We start from the raw sequence: 24451 nt of genomic DNA, 5'->3' as shown, positions 1-24451 counted from the left end.
TGCTTACCAGTTACCATCTTGGGCAAAACAGAATTGATTTAAGGATAATTAATTTAACTTGTTGCCAATTTAAATAGATTTAGATAGTGATAAACAAAGGCAACAATTAAAAAAAAAACCCTCCTCATTCCTCACCCTGCCTTTTTCTTTTTCACCAGGCTCAACCTCACTCCTTCATTCCAAACTCCTCTGCCTCCTCCCACCTTCCACAAATGGTGCAGGGTGATGGAGAATGGGGGTTGTGGTCATAGCAGTTCCTCTCTAACACTCCTTTCTCCTCTTACTTTTCCCCGTCTCCATCATGGGTACTTCCCATGGGCTGCTGCCCTTCAGCAAAAAAATATGCTCAACCATGGGTTCTCCATGTGACTTAGTGCCTTCAGGAAATATCCACCTGTTCCTTCATGGGGTCCTCTATGGACTGCAGTGTGTCTGTATGCTCCACCATGGTCTCCTCCAGGGGCTAGAGGGAAATCTTTGCTCCTGTGTCTGGAACACCTCCTCTCCCTTCTCCACTGACCTTCTCTGACCCATCTGGCCAAGGGGCTCAGCTGTGCCCCTCTCCATTGGAGCTGGCCATGTCAGGCAAAGAGAAGCCTCATCCTCTCCTCACAAAGGCTCCCCAAAGCTGGAAAAAGCCCACAAGACTGTGAGGTGCCTGTACCAAACCTATGGGTGAGTGTACAGGTTAGAGATGACAGACTTAATACAACAAAAAAACCTCTCACACTATGAAACAGGACAGCTTTTATTGAGTCATTTGCCACTACTGACATTCAGTGCTTTAGTAAAATACGGAGCCTACGATTTTGATATGCAAGAATGATTAATTAAAAGAAAATGAATGCCCCACTTGTGCTTTAAGCAGCTGCTTGGTCTCTCAATTCCTGTCTGTTATTGCTGGTCTTTCTTTTCACACCACCTGTGCTGGCCACTGGTGCTGGGTCATTCTGCAGGGACCTGGAAGCTGAAAGGTAGTTAATAGGCTGTCAGCTCTTCTCTCATGGGAAGAGGGAAGCAGAAAGATATATTCCATCTTTCTTGGTTGTCAGTAATAATGTGATTGGAAACTCTCATAATGTCTTACTCTTGCCTCTCAGTATTGCACAGATCTAAACCATCTCACAGTTGCTTTCTAAATCGGCTTACATATTCTGAATCTGGGTGGCACTGTGCTTTAACACCTTGCTTCCTGTATCTCGTTCTGCCTTTTTAATCCTCTCATCTTTTTTTCTGCTAAATTATTCTCTTGCCTCTTTTTCTGGACCTCTCCAGGGAGAGAATAAAGCTTCTGTTTGAACATCTACTTTCATTTCTTGCTCTTTCTCTATTGTCTCCATCCATCTAAATCTAAAGATCATTAACTGTGTTTTTCTAATAAATTGAGAAATGTGTCATGCTGCCACCTTAAAGATAACATATCCAAAATAAGATTATTTCTGTTTTGCCTCCTTTTATTGGCAAGCAGCCAGTTCTGCTCATCTAGCCTCAGGCATTCTAACAAGTTTCATATCTTAGCAGTTGCTCCAGTCCTGAGAACCAGAGAGTTCTTTTGTTCTCTTCATGAAATTAAACTCACATCAATTTCTGTCTTGACTGTTACCAGTTTCTCCTGATCTTCCTGAAACTTAACTCATCAGGCTGCAGTTGGTCAGAGGCCTGTTGCTTTTGAGCACATTAGAATATTCTTAATCACTGTTGAATCTGCTGTTTGTAACACATGAAGTAATTTTTTTTTCTTTATTGCTCTTTAAACCCATTGTTGTCTCACCTTTCCAGCTTATTTGCTGTAGAGGCTATTCTGTGTGTTTAAACTACTTCTTCTCCTATATGACAAGGTCAACAACTGTTATTTAAGTAACAGCCATCATATACAGAATTCCCTTCCCAAAGTAGTCCATGCATTTGTTCCTGAAATCAGTTGCCTGTGTCCTGCCCAGTCCTGAGAGTCCACTTAGAAGTGGACAGTTTACACTGTCTAGACTTTGGCCAGAGAATAGTTCTGATATTTATCTTGTTTGCCTGATTTAAGACCGCAAGAACAAAACTAAGTCAGCTCTACACATAAGTGAGCTTTGTAGACATTCTGCCTACAGTGGTCCTATTCTTTGATCCATGTTCTTTCTGCTTATTTACTTTATTACTTCTTGTACTAAGATTCCAGCACATTAGGAAAACTGTTTGTTTCTTGCATTACATTTCTTGATTACAGTGTTTGGACCAGCAGGCCAGATGTGTGACTGTCATCACTCTTACTCATTATGTTGAATAAAACTGACATCTTGTGCAACAGAAAAGGCACAATCATGCCAGTTGAAAGAAGAAGCCTTTTTAATAGGTCTTTTAAGATTTTTGTAGCAATGAAAGAGGTTGTGTTAGAGTTAAGAGCAGGTCTGGATATAATTTTTACCACAAAACTATCCTGAAAGCAGATCACTTTTTACTGTTTTTTTTTTTTCTTTTTCTTTTTCTCCTCAAATTTATATTCACTACCTGGATAAAATTCTTTTTACTTTAGACTGTTCACCCTGGGTTGCAGCTGGGTTTGAAGCACTGGGGAACCTTCATAAAGGAAAGGCTGGAAAGAATGATCTGTCTGAAGGAATCTGCCTGTTCAGCTGTGAACCAGAATGAATCTGGTTCAGGGTATGCTGAAATGCATCTTAAAGTTTGATGGCTGATTGTTTAAGAAAAAATTGTTTGCTTGATGTAGTGTGGGAATATGCTTCTTAAATGTCTGGTAAGCAAATGAGTCAGGAAGAGTAAAAACATTAAACTAAAATAGAAATATGATAATAAAGAAAACCACTGGGGATATAAAATCACTGTGAACAGTTCTTAAGGAAAATAAAGCTGGAGGCTGTACATTCTCTGCACACTTGAATACTGTAGGTAAGTAACAATTAAAATGGAAAATTGTAGCAAATACCATAATAACTGTTACACTGATGATGTGCAATAAGAGGATTTAAACGACTGCATCCTGTAGTTATCATCACGTTTCACTAAATAAAAGAAGGGCATGAAGGAATAACTTTGCAATTGACCAGACATTGTTTCAGAAGAAAAAGAAGTATTTTCGTGTATTAAGCGTGTATAATTTTGATTTTGATCAGTTTAGTGTAACTTTGTCCTCATATGTTTCACTCAGCATTCTGAAGTGAAATATTATTATTATAGTTTGTATAGTAAATTTTGGGGTTTGACAATTCAAGAATGCTTCTCAAATGTTCTTTCATAGCAATGATAAATATGTTCATGAGTAATACAGAAAAGATAGAGCCAGAAACTTACAATAAATCATAGTATGTTTGCAAACTGTGGTATCGATAATGTAAATAATGAAAATATCTTTAGACAATCATTTTAAAACTGAACTTGTCCACTGACGATCCTAATAATAGGAAAACTTGACCATCTCTGATATTGTGATCACCTGCGATTGTCCTTACAGAAGAGAATGTGAAACATTCAGAACTACTCTATACTCCAGTAATTAGGCTTTCTCAGTGAATCTGTACTCTTGTTTCAAGCTGTAGTGGCTAATTTTTAACAAATAGCTATTTTACTTGGCTTTTAAACTCCTGCAAGATCTGTGAGGTCTGATAATGGCAAGTCTGTGACTCAGCCTTCACTGCATGCTATCACACAGTGAAGTTTTTCCCTATTGCCTCCTTATGTACAATATAATCCCAATGACAGATGTGTATTTTTGCTGAAAAGCTGTCTCAGACGTTTTAGGATAAATAAGGTCCAAACATCTCACTCTTTATTCAGGCTTCATAGTATCTTGCTCAACAAAGCAGGGTCCCTGACTTCCATGAGATAATTCTTTGTATTTATGCACAGTTGAACAGGAGTGAAAATAGCAGAGGCCAGTCCTGGGACTGCAGGTATTTTCAAGGGTCTGGTACATGCTTTTGCATGCATTCGTTTTTGTGCAATTTTGAAAGACTGGTAGGCTGAGAGAAAACTGCCTAATAAAACTCATATTTCAAGATGACTCATCCTCTAGGATGAACTTTCAAAGCCTCTGTATACTCAAAGATAGGACAGAAACTAATAGTATTCAAGTAGAAAGCGGGGAATAACAGCTTCAACAAATGAAGCCCCATTCAAACAAGGCCTATGTAGTAAACAGACCAAAGCAAAACAAGATGTGCTTCTGCTGAAATGTTAGTTCATTACAACAATAACAAAAGACAGTCCTGAAACATCTGCCCTCAACTGAAATCTAATTAGGTTTTTGACATAATATGCAATAGAGAAGCCTGGTCAAAAGATAACCAGTGGGACACTGACAGGAATTTACATACTGTGTGATACAGTGAGAGCCTAGGTCTTGCAAGTGCTGTAGATGAAAGAAGACATCAAGCCAAATAAAATACACAGACTAACCATATCAAACAGCATTAAGAGCTGGAAGAATATACGGCATTTAATAGTCTCTACATCTTCCTCCCTCTGCTGGAATGTGAGGTCTCTAGATAGATGGTAGGCTGAAGGTTATCCACTGTTGTGTATAATGTGTAAGAAAGGGGATTGCTGGGCTGGTGGAGTTTCCAATCCTGGTCTCTCTTCCTTAACTGCAGAGAAATAAAAGAGCAGATGAAAGGAAGATTCTTGATGGAGAACTAAAAAAAATGGACTGACTGGAAAGTGGAGAAGACAATATAGATTTTGAAGTTGTTCCCTTCTGAGATAGTTAAATGAATTTGAGTTTGCTGAAGCTTAACCATTGAAACATAAGAATCATCTTGAAACTTCCAAATAAGACTGGCTCATTTCTAAAGAGTTAGATGTGCTTGTGTCTTTTGCTGCTGAACCCTGGTGTACAGCAGGGTATCTTTCTCTGGAAGGAATAGAAGTTTCTCTCTAGGTTGTCCAACTAAGATGCACTGACCCAGATTACAAAAGAGCCTGAGTCCTGCTGCGTCCCGATGGCTAGCTGAGTGGAGGGTAAATCAGAAATTTGAAAATCAGCTGGACTACAGCATCAAAACCCATGGAGCATATGGTTTCATGATAGTAAGGAACACAGAAATTTCAGGCACTGGGAGTCTGTATATAATTAAGAGAGATCAAGAAAGTGGCAGTCAATATGATCTGCTACAGGAGATCAAAGAGGCTGCAAGGCTAGAGAGACAGATTGAATTTCATCTCTGTATAGATTAACAGATGATATAATTTAAAACTCCTGTAGGTGACTGCTGCTTCAAACTAGTTAGAGAAATCATAAAAAAGAGAAGCACCTTTGGAATTATGCATGTGGAGCTGGTTTAAAACTCCTCTTGAAGGGCAGTCAAATTCAGCATTCTTACAGGAATGAGAAGGCCTCACTAAAAATGCCTTAATCAAAACAAGAAAACCTTTAAAAATCAAAATCCAAGATTGCTAATGGCAAACATAGGGTTTATAGACTACGTGTTAGACATTCAGAGAAGATTAATTCCTCTAGCTCAAAATGATTCAAGTGATACAATTAAACTAGCAAAAATTAATCTATTAAAACAATAAAAAAGAACCTCCCTGAAAATCAGAAGCTATATCTAGTAGAAAAGGACATAAATGGTGACAGATTCTGGAAAGCTGTGCTTCTAGTGACATGTAGCAAATTTTAAGGAATAACTTGCTAAGTGCTTAAATGTTGCTAATAAGTACTTTAGATAAATCAGAATCAAAAAGACTCCAAGAGATTCAAATTCAGTAGGAGTTAAATATAGTTATGGTGTAATCAAATTATAATGAGACATCTCAAGAGACAAAAGGACACAGCAGAAAAGCTAGATTAATTCTTTGTATCAGTGAATAGGAGTGTTTAGGGAATTTCCCCCTTGGGAGTCTGTTCATGGGGGCCATTCAGAAGAACTGTCTCAAACAGAAGTGTCAGGTTTAGAGAAGGTGATAAATGAAGAATAAAAATTCATCAGGCATATATTGTATTTATCCATGGCTTCTGGATGTAGTTGTAAATTGAGTTGCTTGAAGTATTAACTGAAATTTGTAATACTTTTAAAAACTGACATTAATATTACATAAATAGAACCTGTTTATCCAATTTTTCAAAGAAAAGCAGAGAGTTCCAGGAAACTAAAATCAGGTCTGCTTCCTGTACCAAGTAAATCAGTAGAACTACAATAAATGATTTATACCAATTCTGAACTGTGGCAAAACCAGGTAAAACTGAAGATCAGGTTTTTCGTAATGGACAGTGTGCCTTCTGAATCTGTTTGAAGGATTCAATGAACATGTGAACAAAGGCTCATTCGATTAATGTTGTATTTTGATTTTCAAAAAATCTGACAAGATACTTCACCAAAGACAATGAAAGGAAGAGTAATAGAATAAGGAGAAAAAGCTCTTTCACTGATTAGTACTTGGTTAAAAGACTAAATGGACCATTTTCACAGTGATGATCAATTTGAACTGTTGAAAATATTCATATTTAACCTGGAAAAGGAATGAGTAGGAAGGTGACAGTTTAGCAAGTACAAAATCTTTCAGCACAGAAAAAATGAAAGAACTGCAAAATGTGCAGAAAGATCTCAAGATGGCCAGTGGCGGTGTAGTAAAATAACTGATGAATTTCTATAGCAATTAAAGGAAATATAGAACACAAACAAAAGTAGTTCTGCTTGTACATTCATTGCAGCCATTTCTGAATTAGGCACTACCAGTTGTGAAACAGCTCTTAGAATTACCTTGGACTGTGCCCTGGGTGTATCAGTCCAGTGCTGGCTCAGCAGTAGTCAAAAAGGTCAATAGAGCCTAAGGAAATATTACTGATGTTTAAAAAACGAAACTGGAAAAAAGCATCAAACCATTTATAAGTCCACGGTATGCACTCCTTTCTGCTTACATAATTTAGTGGAACTGGAAACAGTGAAGAGGACAACAGAGTTTTTCAGCCATAGGAAGCAGTTTCTGTGTAAGAGCTATTAAATAGGCTTAGGAGGTTTTGGCATATGAAATAAAAATGTCATATGGGATACGATAGAGGTATATTGAACTCAGATGACATAAAGAAACTGAGCAGGGAATAGGTACTTACTGTTCCCTGTGATATGAGAATTAGAGGGCAATAAATACAGGTTTAACACTGTTCTCTTTCACACTACACATGGCTAAATGTGGAACTTACTGCTAGGGAGCTCTACGGATTCTGAAAGTGAAAGTATGTTTGAAGGCAATCAGGTGAATTAATGGAAGAGAATTTTATCAGAGACTGTTAGGTGCAAGGAAGTAGGGGTACATTTCAGTTTAGATCTCTAATATACGTATTTCTGGAAGCTCAGAATTCAGATTACTGTATGCTTGCTTTATTCTTGCATGCTTTATTCTAGCCTTTCTCAGACAGGATATTAAGTCAAATGGGCATGCGGTATGACCCACAGTAAATGCCATTATGTTACATCTACCAAAGGTGTTGCTTTGACCACTCTAAAGCACATCTGATAGTAGTAGTAATGATGAATCAAACATGTCTCATGTTTTCTCCCTCTTCCCATAGATATGTTGCCTGGTTTCTGCCACTGCAAGACTGGTTATGCAGGAGAGAGCTGCAATAGATGTGCCCTGGGTTATATGGGATATCCTGAATGCCTGCCCTGCAAGTGCTCACTGGAAGGCAGTGCAAATGCTGACCCTTGCATAGGTCCCTGCATCTGCAAGGTATGGATGTCAGATTCTTCCGAGCCACAGGAAGATACAAATGATATTGAAAGCTATCATGTGATAGTGTTCCACTGTCCTCCCTAACTGTGTTAATATGTATATTACTCACTTCTCCTAGAACACTTGTTCTTGGTGCTGTAAAGTCTAACGTTGTCTTGTGTCATCTCAGTACTCACTTTAATTAACATAGGTGCCTAGGAGACTGCTGCTGTCATAAATGTCCTTAGAAATCAGTAATGAAAGGATACGTAAGAAGCCTATGAGTTATTTTCTTCAAACTCCCTCATCTACTCAGAATCTCTTTTTAAAGTATTGTGGGCTCTAAAACTAATGTGTAATGTGACTTCAAAAGGAAAATGTGGTGAACTGATGACTTTTAAAAACAAAAAAAAAGAGAAGTCTGCCTTTTAGGAGTTGTCATTAGGGATATAATTTGTTTTTCTTGGTAAGTTCCAAACTGAGAGCATTCTTTCCTGCCTTGAGATGGTTGTTTAGAAATCAGTAACATAGAAAAAAAAATAAATCATTCTTTTCTGTAGGATGAATGTCCTAATTTCTAGGAAGAAAATTTAAGAATTATTTTCTCTGTGTGCCTTCATGTACCTCCACCAAATTATATATTGATATGATATTGGAATAAAAGACTTTTAAAAGCACATGCATCCACCTCTTAATGAAATACCTAGTTACCAGAAATGCTTTAGAAATGATAGTGCCATGGTTTAGTGAGTGACCGTGAATATTCCCAAAGGACAACTTACAGTATTGTGGGTCAGTTTTTTTGTGATGTACTTGTGGGAGTTTCCTTCCAGCATTTAACTGACAAAATTAGTCACAAATGTGAATTTAAAAAGACTTACATTACATGCTTAAATACAAGAACATACAAAAAATACTTCAGTCTATCAGCTCATGCTGCATACATACATAAAGCTCTGGTGTGACAGCTGAATAGCACTGAAATCTACTCAGAGAATTAACCTTATGCTCACTTTATATAACAGTCACATGCTCTCCGTCAGAAATAAAATCTATCCATATCACAGTTCAAATTCCTAAGCTATCAGATCTAGAAGATCAGAAAAGAGGTGCTTTTTCTATAACCTGACTTAAAAGGGAGCTTTAATGAAGGTGTTACATATATATAAAATTATATGTAATTATAAATAAATATAAAAATCTAAATATAAATAGAAAATAACTACTGCTTCATGATTCCTATTATTATGACATTATTTGTATAGTGCCAGACTGGCCGGTTAGCACAATCAGATCAAAATGAACAAACACGGAATAGAGATAATTGTTCCTATCCCACAGAGTTCTCACTGTATACGCCTTATGTCGCACACTTGTATACACCTTTCTGCTACCCTAATTCCTTTTTAAGTGCTTGTGGGAAAAAAAATTATACCCTTTTCAGATAGCTGAGATACATACATACACATTTATTTTCACTAGCTATTTTCAAATTCAAATCAAAGCAGATTGTGGTCAAAGGGACACTGAAATCATCAGATTAGTTATGCTCCATATGAAGAATAAAGTAGGATGTCTGGTTAATAACAGGTCTTAGAAAAAAATGCTTCCTTTCTTTAAATCACATCTTTCAATTACATATGATGAGCTCTAAAATTACTAAAGCTAGTTTTCTTGTAATGGAAATTGACTGCTGAAAAGCAGTTCTAACTGTAAGCAGCAAACTGCAACAAAGTAAGCATGAGATTGTTATCTTTACCCCATTAACCAGAGTAAACTAAAGTACAGAAAGGTGAACAAGTATCAGTTTTTTTCCACTAATTATCTCAGAGAGCTTTCTGAAGGTATATTGTCAAAGTCTTATCTTTGCATAATTTAAAACTGAACACAGTATTCATAAATAAATGAGGCTATAGAAAGATTGCTTCATTGGCTGAAAGAATGGTCTGATCTCCTTTCCAACTTGGAGTTATTCACTGAATTTGCTGCCTACTGAACAGAATTGTACAGTTGTTACTCACTGATGACATACTTGTGATTGCAGAGTAGGGCAACTTTTCATTTAAACACATGGTTTTGCTTTGCAGCTGTCTTTTTTTATTACCCCCCTTCCCTCACCGCATACTCTAATAAGCACATCAGCAAGGTCTGAAACTTTTGTGACCATAATATCACACTTTTGTGACCAGTGTACATAATTCTGGTTTCTAGAATTGGGCATGAGAGCATTTATGTGCCTGTGAGTTCCCAAATATTACCCACATTATTTTTCGTATAATGCAGAGGTAGATGGGTTATTTCAGCATATCTGTGGTAATAATATGCATTGATTAATCCTGAGATTGCTGGGAAAAATTAGAAATACCATTATTGAAATTAATGAGATCTTGAAGTTTAAAGTAATTGACTGATAGCCTTGAGTTGTATTAAAGAGATTTTTGATTTATTGAGCAGATTTTACATGATGTTGTTGAAGGCATGCATAAATACAGCGCAGCAATAGAGACAGAAAAGATATTTTGCTACATGTCTTGTTACTGTATAATCAGTGGTGAAAACCTATTTACATTTTCGTTTGCTTCTTTACCTGCCCTTACCTCTCCCCCCTCACTGTCTCTGTTTTCTCTTGATCTGTGTGTGCTATCCTTTTTCCCCATGATTTTAGATGTTTTGCTCTGCTTTTTCGATCTTTGTTAGATCTTAACCAGGAGGCTACCAAATAGCTTTTGGTGAACACTACTTCAGAGCTGCATATTTCAAGCAATCATAGACTACACAGCATGGGCAGGATTTTTATAATGTGTTCATTCTCTGCTGATGTGCAGCCAGCAATTTGGTCCTGTGCACATACCATAAAACACTGTCTCCAGGATTAAAGAGACTGTATGTAACACTTTGGAAAGGGAAAGAATTTTCTGGGCTATCTTGAGGGAAAAATACTGAGTTACTAAGCCAGTACCATAGCATGACCCTTTTGCAACATGCTTTTTTAGAAAATCTACCTTTATCTTTGCATGTAAGACAAACTAATTTATTATGTAAGGTAGTAGGACTTAATGCACAGCCTAAGCTTTCTCTGAAAAGTGTAATTACCAAATGCTAAGTTTAGAATTCTTCGTGTATGTTCAGTTACTGGATTCCTCCAGGGGAAGAGTTTGCAGGCTTGGCTGTGTGACTGGTAAACATGTGTGGCCATGGAAAGACAAAATGCATCATTTTTACCACTTGGATTTAGTCTGAATTCAGCTATTAATGATAGGCCACTGGAAAACTTCAATACTGAATGATTACTGCAACTACTACTATGCACCTGTAGTTGACACCAATTGGTCATGCCAGATTTTATCAGCCACACCTACAAACTGTAGTTTTTGAAGCTGTAACATTGTGTCCCATACTTCATTCCTCTCTGAGACTTTTAAGTGTAAAGGAAATAGATTTTCCCTGAAATTAAGTATGTGCATTTGTGTAGAGGAAAAATTAAGACTCTTATAATGTCCAAATGCTGTGTCCTGTTATTTATACGCAGCCATGGTAACTTTTATTGTGTAGAGGATTTGCTCCTAATATTAAAAAATAAGAATAGTCTTTCCTATAAATGTCTTTGTAATCCTGAATGTGTACTCTCCTGCAAGGTATAAAGCTGGCGATCTCAAGTTCTAATCTATGACAACTGAAGTGATATTGTAATCTGCATTTCCAGGAACATGTTGAAGGAGAAAACTGTGATCGTTGCAAACCAGGTTTCTTCAACCTGCAACAAAATAATCCCAAAGGCTGTGAGGAGTGTTTCTGCTCTGGGAAAACAAACATCTGCACACACTCTCACCTCACCTATGGAAGTGTAAGAAAACTCACACCCTATCAGTACATGTCACTGAATTTGTGGTTTTGTGTGTTGTCACTGTCCATTGTCAGGGTGTTCATCTTATAAAATCATGCATGCACTTTTATGCCACATATATTTTTAATTTATCCAGATGAAAATGTTTATAACCTTTGTTTCTCTTAATTGTAAGAAAGTTCTGAAAAAGTGCAGTTAAATTAATGAAAAATGCAAAAGCTGTAAAAATGAAGCCATCTGCATAAACACAGTCCTGGATTGTGCTTACGTAATCAGTCCTGAGTTAAATGCAACATGTCTGTAGGGCAACTTTTTTTACAGGTTATTATTAAATTTCTAGACCTGAAATAATTAAGAATTTTTAAACATTAAATGTACAACACACACCTTATGTAAGAAAAAGGGTTGCCTTGCAGGAGGCATTTTGAGTGATTTTCTTTTGCATACTGCATTCCCAGGGAAGGATATCAGAGATAAACCTACTGGTTTTGTTTGTGTTGTAGAAAAAAAAATATCATTAACCTACAAATATACTTTAAATTAGTTCACAAAACTCAAGACACTGAATCCGCTGTAATTGGTGTATACTACGTATTCATGTCTGTACAGTGAGTTTGGAAAATGCGTTCCAGGTCTATTAGCTCCTGGTTTCAGCTGTATTGGTATGCTGGAATTCTGTGAGTAAAATCATATATGCCTAATGTGCTCATTTACATGCCAGCATCTGGAAAATCTTTCATCCCATGGCTGAACTGATTTATTGTTCTGCTTGTATCCAGGCGCCAGAAGCTTTGTATGAACAATGTGCTCTTCTCTGATGATTCATTTATGATGGGATTTCAGAAATACAAGTTCTGGTGCTTTCCAGCTTTGCTGTGGCTTTCTAAAATAAGTGTATTTGAATTTTTAAGTTGTAAAGTTTAGAACTAGAAGTTATTATAAATCATGCTGTCTACCTCAATCAGAAATTGTATATCCGTTTGTCAGCTCATCTTCTGTACCCTCTGTGACTGATATCATTTATTGAAACTTGTATAGTATTTGGAGATATTTTTATTCATATATTTGTACAACAGAATTTCTCCTTGTTCTGGACCATATGAGGCAGAAAAAGCAAATACTTGCAGTTACTTCAAACTCCTCAGAAGTTATAACTCCCAGACATGTACAACAGGAGAAATTTTTGTTTCTTTGTTGTTTCCTTTGTTCCTAAACCGCTATTAATCATACAATCAGTTTTTTAGAAATGGAGGAATGAGAGGCTCTAATATTGAAATGAGAGATGTCCTGGTGTCCTGGTTCTCACTGTGATGTGTTTTGTTTTGTCTTATTTTTCTGTCATTTTAGACAGAAGACATGAATGGCTGGTATCTGACTGACTTACCAGGTCTCATCCGAGTTACCCCCAAGCAAAAGAGATTTGATGGGCATCAGCAGTATAGCATTAGCAATGTGGCTGCTCGAAAAGTACTGCCACAGACTTATTATTGGAGTGCACCCAGTTCTTACTTGGGCAACAAAGTAAGTGCAGATGGTACTTGCCTAAATGCTAATTTGATTTCTTGTGAAAAGAAGTAAGGCTTTGAAGTGGGGTGAAACTGAGGGAAGATTAAATTGGATAGCTATTTGACCAGCAAAATTGCAAGCAGAAAGGAATTGTGCTTATGGAGCATCCTTGTGAGGCAAAATGTTAAGCAGAGAAAATTAACCAAGAGTCTTTGACCTTGAGTGTTCTTCAGGTTTCTCCTGTCAAGTATTGGAGAAATCTGTATAGTTCACAGCATTATTTTTTGAATGAATTAGCTGGTGTGTCATTCAGCTTGTCCTGTTCTCTACCCACCTTGTCCTCAGTTGTGAAAAACAGTTCCCTCGTTTGCTTTTCAGAGAATTGTGTGTCAGATGTTGTGGGGGCGTGTTACAAAACTTTAGTATTTGGCAAGAAACTTGTGTGTTGGAAGCTCCCTGCCCTAGAACTCAGAAAATTGCTGTTGTGAGCCCTGTGCCAGTTCTAATGCATGTATTTATCCAAGTCTGCATGTGTCCATGCATGTACACACATATTCATGCCCTGCAGGTTAACTCCAAATATTTGCTTTCTAAAATCTTAGATGCTTTAGTCATCTGACTGTTGGGCTTCTCACCATTAGACTTTCTGCTATCGTACAGGATACCTTCATGAAAGTCTTATTTTTTTTGAGACAGTAGAATCAAGGACCGAATGAGCTCTAAACATGAGGAAAGCTAAACAGCCTTCCATTTAGCATAACCCCATTTATGATAAAACTCATCAGAAATGCTAACGCTAATGCACTTGAGCACATTTTCCTCTGTAGTCCCTTCAAACTAGTCAACCTCCTATTTTTTTTCTTCCTGTTGGCTGAAAATCAACATGACAGAAGGTAAGTGATCATGTTGAAACTAAATAGCATCATTCCAAAGAACTGGTCATCCTGTTCATGGCCATAAATTGTCAGGCTCATTTAGTGGGCAAGGGAGAATTTCTTCTGTAATCTTCCATGTCTGTTGAACTTACCATGAGATACGAACTGATACTTTTCCAGGCAGAATTTCTTTCTCCTTCTATTCAGTGAGCAAAATTATGGTAAGAATGTGCAAAAATGATTTGAACATGGAAGATATTTTTTCAGTAAAGTTTGGAGGCCCTTTGTGGTTACTGTCAGATATCTCTGTATGAATGAAGCAATTTGCCTTAATAAGTGAACCATATAAATTTTTGATACTACAGTAATACTGAAAGCACTCACAAATTACCACAGTACATCTTAACTGTCATGTTGCGTTACGTAGACTATAGTCATAATGACATGCTTAGGCCATATGATTTATGCTATGGAAAGGGAAATAGAAATAGAATATTGAGAGTCCTTATTTGTAAACTCAATAAAACATTTCTCTAAATGGCTGAAAATTGATAAAACCAAATAGCTGAAACTACATAAAACCATCCTATCTTGAGAGTGATTGCTAGCTGTGTTACAGTAGAATAATTGGTATCTCAGAGCAGGCAAGCTTCTTTAACAATTCGTGTCTTAGGAATTGTAGAGAACAATTTAGGAATTTTATACCAAGATATACACTTCTATTGCAATTTATAAATCTCATGTCACAGAAAACTACCCTTCCTTTTTACTGTTAAAATTATTGCTCTTAAATTGAATAACAAAAAGTAGTAACCATCCTGCATTTCCTAGTTTTCAAATATAGCTCAAAAGGCTTATTTAAAATAATTCTTTTAATACAAAGTTGGCATGTTGTGCATATGCTTCCACAATGTTGATTGCAGTATGTGTGCCATCTACTTGTTTTACGTCCATCTCCAAATGTTCTTTTGGATGAGAAAAGCATAAATAGGATGCTTCTGAGTATGCAGCCTTCAGCTTTTTCTTTCTTGCCTAAATCTGGGTGGCACTAGCCTATGTGATATTCATCTCTGACTGTGTCCTTACAGACACATTATACCTAACAAGAGGCTATAGATGATCCAGGATTATTGTTTGTCACAGTGGGACAAGAACATGGGCAAATTACTTTAGCATGACCACCTCCTTATAGTGTTATAAATGTATATGCTGCTACCAAAACTTAAACTTTGTTGTACAAACTCAGAATTATTATTTTTTTTTTAAATCCAGATATTTCACCTGTTTGTCTATGTAATATGCGTTTGAAGTGGAAAATTGAACACTGTTTCTGATGCAGAATATGCTTGGAAGTAATCTGGAGGAAATTAATTTCTAGAAATTAATATCTAGCAGATAATTTGGAAGAACAGATTTAAAATGACTGTATTAAGATTTTAGTAGGTATTGTAAAACAGTTTATCTTCTTTGCTGCCTACCTTATCATAGCCTCCTGAACTAATGTTTGCAGCAATCATGAGGACTTGCGGTTTGTTAGAGTTTCTAATTACTGAAAAATTGTCTTATTCTGTCAACTCTGATTACATTTCAGGTGTTTGAAAGCCCCATTTGGTTTTCGTTAACAGTTTCTTAAATTGTTTTGGCAATGCATTTTTAAGTTTATTTTAAATTTGAGACCATGCTATAACATTTTATAAACTTGTCTGAAAGTGTTATGAGTTACATTCTGGTAATGATTGATTACAGCACTGAAATGAAAGTATAAAATTAATTAAAAATTAGATACCAAACTCAGCAGGATGATGTGAAACTTACTTAAAGTTAGTGTGAGAGGGTTAGGTGTCCACAGTGTTACAGAAGCTGGAATTATGCATGTACTCTGCCTCTTTTCTTTCCTTTGACATCTCAGCAAAAAGCAATTTGATAATTTGTATTCCAAGTAGAAGGTATTAGCTAAAAGAAAGCATTATATAGAGCACATCTAAATCAAGCCTTTCTCCCCCATCACACACATACGTGAGGGGCAACTGAGGCCCTTGAGATTCCATGTAGAAACATCCACCTTTGGTCACAGAAATTCTCTCTGCTGCTGCAATATTTTTGTTCCTTTCCCTGCTAAGGACCAGCTGTAACCATGAAGGCTGAGATACACCATGCATCTTTCAGATGGTTAGGGCACTGCCCTTGGTCAGCATTCACAAGTTAGTTCAGCATTTAGGTGGAGGCCATCATAGAATCCAGGTCTCTGAACGTTATTAAGTAAGTCTCAACACCCAGGAGTCATACAGAAAATAGATAATACATTTGCTCTAACCCCTCTGTGTGGGTTTTGAGCAAGTGTTAGTGCTGCCATTACTCAGACTGCAAACAACATGATAGAAGCCCTAAAACCGTTCGGCTCCAAAACACTCTGCGTACTGACAAATTTTACTCAGACTGAGAAGTTTCTTGCACCAGATATTTTACAGGAGTCATTTGAACTATTTATACAGCATGATCCCATTCAGTGTAAGTAAAGTTAATGTGATTTGGTCTTTCATGCAGGGTATGTTGAAAATTAAAGTAGAAGATGCCAGGATAAAAGGGTTTGTTATCTCTTCGAAACATTCTAGCACATGATGTTTGTCAACTCGGTAGACTTAAGTGGCCATATGGTGGATACATTGTTCTTTCTCTGATCTCTAGTAAAAACAGACAACAGCTGAAAGTTTTGTGCAGAGTCTGTGCATGTAGAAGAGGAAGTAAACTTGTCTGACTTAACACTGTCACTTCATTTATTTTGCCTGTTCTTTTATAATTAGCTGTGTAAACTGTTTGCTGCCTTACAGAAGTCAATATTTCTTTGACTCCAGAAATGAAGACACTGTAATGAGCTTGTAGTCAATATGTACAAACTTTAAAGATCTATCAAGTCTTTAAAAGTACTCTACTGTGGAAAGCTAAAGATTGGAACAGAGTGAGAGGTTTGTTTTGTGACATATTATCTATTGCAGACTGCCCAGAATACCTCATAGGATTAAATATTGAATTATAAAATAATCATAAGCTAGGTCCTTGTGGCTTTTATATTTATTTGCTTCCATTTGTTTTCATTTCTTAGGCAATTCTGATGCAAAAGGCAGAATAATGCAAAGCAAATTGCAGTCTACAGCTCCCAGGGGGAGGGAGGGAGTTGAAACCCAAAACATAAAGAAGCATAAATAATACAGTAATCAGCTGGAACAGAAATGCCATGAGCAACTGTCCTAAATTATTAATGCATCTAAATCCAAAAAGCTTCATCTAGTATTGTCACGTTTTCAGAACTCAAGACTTTCTTATTCATAGGATATGATAGAGTTAGATAGATCCACAATTCTCTTTCTTGCTTTTACTGGCTGTAATAGGCAAATTTAGGATGAGACAGACAGCAGGAATACAAGTGATGAACAAAAGGGAGAAAATCCAACTTAACACCTTTTGGTATAAATGGGTGAGATGAAAATTAAATTGTGTTTGGAAGCTACATTTTTATATCACCCGTTTGTTTTGAAATTCAATGGCCTCATAAAGAGCAGTGAGTGACCTAGCCTATGTAATTCCAACATTCAGGTGTGTCTTAAGTTTAGCCAGCAGACTGATTTTTTTGAGCATGTGTCTGTATTGCTTTTATTGTCAGGGAAGCTAAGTAGTGAAACTTAAGTAGGATTATGTGATCTCCCTTTCTGCACCTTTAGAAGACAAGTCTTTCTTCCACTTGATCATATGAACAGTTTAAGCCCTCGTATAGAAGATTTGGTTACCTAGTGCAGACGATTGTCCAAGTCTAAGCAGGCCACCATTAAGTAACATAATGGCAGTGCTTAAAGTAGATGTTGAGGCAGTGATGTTAGGTCCGGTACTTGATGATGAATTTGTCTTTTTTGTACCCTCTGCACAGAAATGAGTTCCAGCCGCAGATCTGAATGTGTAATGAATAACATCTCCAAGCTTGCAAAAGTGAATTAGGGGTGGAGTAGGGAATATGATCCTCAAGTATAAGGCATAGCATATAAAAAACAATTCTGTATGGACATTTATTGATTCTTAATGTTCTGTAAGTTTGAGTGGGATGAAATAGTGAAGTTATATGTACGTTATCCATATTTGTAAAAGAAACAGTAATAGGCATCTGCAGCACATAATATGCAAGAAATCTCCATTCAGAGTAATGCCCCTGAAGTTACTCAGAGTTGCTACAGCTATCACATTTTTTAATTAGTGTCAACAGCCAACACATGGCAGAAAATTAAAATGATTAATTTGAACCTAAAGAAATATATCTTCGTAAGGGCAGCTACTTCAGTATCTTTTGTCTTTAATGTTTGAATGGATTCGTCTGATAAAAAGCTGTTTTCGTTTATTGATATGCTTTTATTTTCTAACAAGTAAACCTTAAAACAATGTAAATAATATTTTTATTTTAAATTACACTCTAAATTACCTTGACTGTAATAAGTCACTATTGTAAGCAGACTCTGTCTAAAGTGTGAAGATGTCTTCAACCAAACGTGCTGTTTATTTTATTAGCACTTACTTCACTATTGCCCCTAAAAAATGATGTAATAGGCAAATTTAGGATGAGACAGACAGCAGGAATACAAGTGATGAACAAAACATTTTAAAGATCCGAACCACAGCTGACTGATCCTTCCTTTAAGTTTACTTAATTTGTATTACATGATTGGGTTTAGATTCCTTATCTTTCATAAAATCATGCAATGGTCAGGGTTGGAAATGACCTTAAGATCAGTTCCAACACACCTGTCATGGGCAGGGACACCTCACACTAGACCTTGTGGCCAAGACTCTGTCCAACCTGGCCTTAAACACTGACAGAGATGGAGCATTTACCACTGCTTTGGGCAGCCTGTTCCAGTGCCTCACCACCCTCACAGTAAAGAACTTAGATCTTTGCTGAAATATTCTCACAGTGTGGCACCATGAAATGAGACTGGGGAGAGGGCAGGTGATGTCTCTGCATTTTTTTCACAGCTGTGATTAGCCAAATTTTTCTTGATCCCCAGCACAAATTGAAAAAGTATCAGGACTGTCCTATTGGGAGTTCAGATACCCATGACTGTCAAGAACCACCAAGACATAAGTGAATTTTGCACACTTTGTTCCTCATTAAAGCTTTAAATAAAGTTTGGATAGCCTGCTGGGAGTTCAAGTTCAGCCATTATTGTGATTGCAAGGAAAACTAAGGATGACCAGTAGACTGTTGTGGCCTCTGTGCCTTGGAAATGAGTTGAAGCAGGGCTTAGAACCTGGCTAGCTGAGTCCACTGACTGCAGTATTTCATGTTTCCCATGATGCATTTAATTTCTTTGTGCTAAAATCATCTTATACTACCATAGAGAAAAGAGGAAATTTATTGTTGGTGAAATTATTTCATAAATCTCAAGTGTCCTTTGCTTTACCTGCCTACCCAAGTCTGCCTTGAAGGCAAAGGTTTTAATCAGTAGTGGCAGTTGAGAAATGGAGGAAAAACAAGCAAGAAATGGAGTAGTTTTGCAAAAGAAGGAATATGAATACTGGGGAGAGAATACTGAGGGGTGTTAGGAAATAATGAAGAAGAAAGCAAATTGGGTAATATGCTTGCCGGATTGAAAAAATTTACTCTTCTTATCTCTAATCCCAAATACTAAAATACTGAAGGATCCACAAAGCAGAAGAAAAAGGAAAGAAAAAATCATTGACTTGGAAAGAATTAATATATCTGGTGATTTGTACTGAGGGCTGATCAACATGCAAAGAAGCATTGTGATGGTGATTCCTAAGATAGAGATAGTTAAATTGAACAGTAGTTAATTAAGACTGCAGAGGAAAACTGTAGCTTATGAAAGGGAGGATACATAGGGGTTTTGTTCCTCTTGTATGCTTTTGCATGGTAAGTACATCTTCAGCAAATAAGCATTTGCTTTGAAAATTGTATTTGGAGTTCCTTGATGATCACAGGTTACCCGGAAGTAAAGGGTTTAATGGAGTTTTGCTCAATTTATGCACTTTTATTATTCAGACAGAATTTATAGTCCAGACATCTAGTTGATACTGGGTTACAGAGGAGTGTGATGAAGGAATATATGCCCATCACCAAAAAGGTATAAGTAAGAGCTACTGAAAGGTCATTTGCGAAATGTGAGAGTCCCAAGGAGGTAATGCTCGGTTTCTAGATTTCCCTTTATGAGTAATTGACTTGCTGTTTCTCTTTGATTTACCTGCTCCCCGACACCCCCCCCCACGCAATTTACTCTAAATTTAAATTAATTATAACAACTTGAAGTAGAATGAAATAGAAATTTTTTAGTTTATAACTCATTAGTAAAACTGCATGATGCCTTTGGGCTTTAGTTTTGTAATTTTGTGGTGTTCAGCCTTAGCTTTCTGTATCAGAAAGGCAGTATGCAGATGGGCAAAATAATGAGAATTTCAGAATGGGACATGGGAACCAGCTTTTTCTGCAAACTATTTGTAGTACTTTCAATCTGTGCTATGTTGTTTTTGAAGTCTATCATGCTTAGTAGCACCTGACAATCTCAGCTTGTCTACAAGATGGATAAATTCCATTATTTCCATTTTGCATATAGGAAATAGCATTACTTTTCTTCTCATCTGTCTTCAGAACCTAAGTTTTGGTGCCTAAACTTTATGGACTAACTTTACGTTGTGTCATCAAAAATTTTTGAGACTAAACCAGTGTAGCACAGATGCCCGATCCAAGTGCTAGTCACCGGTGTACAGATGCAATGAAGAGGTATATGCGTGTGAATTTGTGTGACACATATTTTTGTGACATTGTATAGGTGTCATGTTAATTTTTAATCAGTTCATAGATCTGAGATGCCTAATCCAACTGACTTTATTAATGGCATTTTACATCAGTTATCATTAACAAAAAGGTTGAATATTTGTAAAACAAAATATTGGCAGGAGTCACTCATTTTTAACAAAAAAACACCATTATTAACTATAATATAGAGGAAAGGAGAGCAGTCTGTTGGTGAAAGACCTGACACTCAAAGTGTATACAAAAAGCTGCTTTTATGTTGTGTTATGTTACGTTGTTTTTTAAAATTTTATTTTATTTTGGTGTTCACTAATGGAGGGAAGTAACCAGTTTCACAGCTAAGCATAATAAAAATTGAGTAATTTTGTAAATTCTGTATATTCTTGACTTTTTCATAAGTCATTGGTAAGTGGTACAGCAATTATGGTGTGAGTGCCTTGCAAACTGTAATTTTGAGGGGGTGTTATTCCATACTTACTAAATTTCCAGTCAGTCATCCAGAAAGTAAATACAAAAAATTATCACTTTTGTGTATTTTAGTTTAATAAGAAAACGACAAATAAAGGCAGTCCATCAGATAGTCTGATATGGATGTAATATTTTAACATCTACATTGGGTGTGGCTGGGCTGGATTTAACCATCATATTGGTGTGTATGGTGCTGTGTGTTGTATTTGTTTCTAAACCTGTGTTGGTACGCCAGTATTTTGTCCCTTGCTGAACAGAGCTTGCACAGTGCCAAGGCTTTCTCTCTAACCCTTCCCCCTGATCTGTAACTCTTTTCACTTTCCTTCTATTTTTTCCCCATCCTGTGGGAGAAAAGAGTGTGTGAAAGGTGGGTGTTTGGCTGCTGGCCAAGGTCAACCCATCACACCACCATTGAAAGTGATGGTAGAAATAGAAACTTGAAGCCTTTGACAATGCAGCAGTTGCAAAGGAAGTTTTTAGTATGGCTGCAATATACTGACAAATAATCGAACAATTAAGTGGTAACTAGAAATGACAAGAAAGTAGCACAATAGAGATCAGAAGCTTGAATTACTGCTTTAGTTCTAACATGTCTTTTCATAGAGTCATTATTCTAAATATTTTAATATTGTGGGTCATTGCTTTGGTTTAACATCTGAACAGCATATGAAGTATCCTTTAAATCCCATAGGTCCTGTGTTGCATATTCACTATTCCTTCTGTCTCATCTACCTTATCATTATCTGTTTGCTAAAGATTTCTGAATGGACCCATACTGCTTCATTAAATCTCTAGAGGGCAAAATGAGCTCCATTACTTTACATTCCTATTAAGTTTACAGACTGGAAGATGATCTTTAGCAGGAAAGAATGATGAGGAAAAGGCTATTTTCCAGAGAGATCCTCTAGCTAACTACAGCTAATTTCTTTAGAAAGCAAACTTCAGTGGAAATTTTAAATATTCAGTAGATTTCTAGAAGGGTTACCCTAACTACAGAATTTATTTGCCTTTGCCTTCCCAGACCTGAGACAAAGGGGTTAAGACCAGACGCTTGGCATATTGAAGGGCTATTAATGTGCTAGAACCCCAGTCTGAATTGTGATGAATTATTAAACAAGTGGTTTGTTGGGTAATTGAATATTACCTGCAAAGCACTGCTTGTCTCCTTGAGGCACATCCTGAGCTAAGTGAATTGAGCCAATTAGACTGACTGTCTCTTCAATGAGTTGTGACCCATCAATGGTAATAGCTTATTGTGATGATAAATAAACCCATCTCTCAAACTGAAGTCTGAGTGCACACTTCAGCAGTTTCCCTGAATCATAGGGCCATTACCTATCAACTTCAGATTGACAACAATGAGAGCAGATAGCATGCATGAGTAGACACAGATGATTGTTTTACCCAAATGAATATATTTGCACTTAATTTTGGTGATGTTGTTTTGTGGTGTTGTTTGCTCCTTTTTTTTTTTTTAAATAGGTCGGCCTGAACGTTGTTCCATATTTAGCTAGAAGTACCTAATATTTCTCACAATATGTGCAGTACCACCCCTCTCTCCTGAGATGGCTGAATGAACTTCTGATTGGCATTTTGCAGGCCTTTTCAGTCCCAAAGGCACTCTGTGTTATGATACAGGTGAATCCTTTTTTTTTAATTAAAGAGTTTATTTTATTTGTTTGGCTCTCTTAGCCCTGTCAGCTTACTTTCCAGAGGTAATTTCCTCAGAAAAATAAGCAAGATTGAGGAACTCTGATTACCGATATTTTTTATTATTTGATTACAAGCTTTTGAAATATCATGAAACACTTAGACACTTCTAGACCAGTTCCTTGATTAGTTAAATTCTTCCTGGAGGCAGGAAAATTTTTTCATAGTGAAGGCAGTGGTTTTACCAACTTTCTGTGTCAGTTTTCTTCTGGGCTTTTTTGGTTGTTGTGTCCCCCACAAGGATTTCAAGTGTATTTTATTAATTAAAAGTGCCAGAGATACAGTCCTTCAGTTTACTGCCCTGAAAGAAGATCTGATTGTTACTTAATTTTTAAAATAAAATTGCATAAGATAAATGTCTTTATATATTCCTAAACCAGATCTCAGTTATCCATAAGATAGCTGCATTCTTCTCTGAAAGTGTGGCTTGGAGTGAGTACTCCTTAAATGAAAGGCTTTAAGCCATGCAACGAGCCAGTCAACCCAGCAATCCTCTCTATACCCATGCTTCTCTTATGCTTCATACCAGAAAGTATCCTGCAACATGCCCTGGTGAGCCATGCCTCACTGCAGTCCACACTTTACTGTGCAGTCAGTAAGATAAAGCTTATATGGTTCTATGCTTACTTTGCTGTGAACTGGGTAGCATGCTTCCAGCAATATTAATGGATATAAATACAGTGAAGAGTAATCCATCTTTTTTTTCTCAATATTCTATCGTCCATGCTCCAGAAAACCAGAGCACAGTATTTCATTTCCTTTGAAGTTTTTCGGAAGCTCAAGTGATCAAAGTATGTCGTATTATAGAGGAACTTTTTCTTCTTACATATTTTAAATTAAATGCAACGATGCAGAGCTATACATACTTCTAATCATTTTAAATGTTTGCTAAGTAAAAAAAAAAAAAAAAAAAGGCAAAACCAACAGAATAAGATAAAGAAAAGCCAAAAAAAAAAAACCAAACCCAAGCAAACAGAAAAGTAAAAAAAAGTAAATTAAACCCAAAGCAAATAGATCTGTATTCTGTTGTCATTAGCTGTGGAAACAAGATTTCCTAGCTTAATAAACCTAGGCAGTTTAAACTAATAAAACTGGTGGACTGAAACTGCATTTTTTAACCTACCAAGATTTGTAAAACCAAATGCCTTTAAAGCTAACCAAATAAATAGATACATTGTTTGGTCAGCTGTGTCTTATTACTTAAATGTTGTGAGCTAATTCTGTTTAATCTGCTGTGATGAAAAGTCCTTCTGAGAAAGAACTTCTTACAGTTTTGTTGCTGAGATTCATCTTATGAGATGTGCAGTCCTGTAAATTATTCCTCTCTTTCATAAGTGATGTATTAGGGTTAGATGCACAAAAACCTGGTTTTGTCACTGTCCTGTGTCTTTTGCTTTATATCAAATATATACTACATATATGTTTGAATATAAATAGCTTTATTGTCTCATCTGTTGAACAAAAATATTAATGTATGACACAGGATGCAAGAGAATAAAACTAGCTACATGAGATTAAAAAACCTTAGAACCTTAATATAGAAACAATTAAGACAATATTTCTTAAACAACCCTCAAGCTTTTATAT

The 24451-nt window shown here is 36.5% G+C and overlaps 1 protein-coding gene across 6 annotated transcripts in view; it reads left to right on the top strand.

The window, feature by feature from the left end:
- The window catches only part of LAMA2 (laminin subunit alpha 2), a 368512-nt gene that overhangs the window by 151395 nt on the left and 192666 nt on the right, over nt 1-24451 (top strand). For all 6 annotated transcript variants that reach the window (XM_061474973.1, XM_061474970.1, XM_061474968.1 and 3 more), the window contains exons 10-12: nt 7511-7671; nt 11357-11497; nt 12845-13018. In XM_061474973.1, the coding sequence (XP_061330957.1) occupies nt 7511-7671; nt 11357-11497; nt 12845-13018 (476 nt within the window). The remainder of the gene's footprint in view (nt 1-7510; nt 7672-11356; nt 11498-12844; nt 13019-24451) is intronic.

The sequence above is a fragment of the Pezoporus flaviventris genome, unplaced genomic scaffold (assembly GCF_033815535.1).
Source record: "Pezoporus flaviventris isolate CSIRO_AGI_PZ_B2104156 unplaced genomic scaffold, CSIRO_AGI_Pfla_v1 ptg000081l, whole genome shotgun sequence".
Taxonomy (NCBI): Eukaryota; Metazoa; Chordata; class Aves; order Psittaciformes; family Psittacidae; genus Pezoporus; species Pezoporus flaviventris.
Note: the sequence above shows the minus strand (reverse complement) of the source record. Positions and strands in the feature narration are given on the sequence as shown.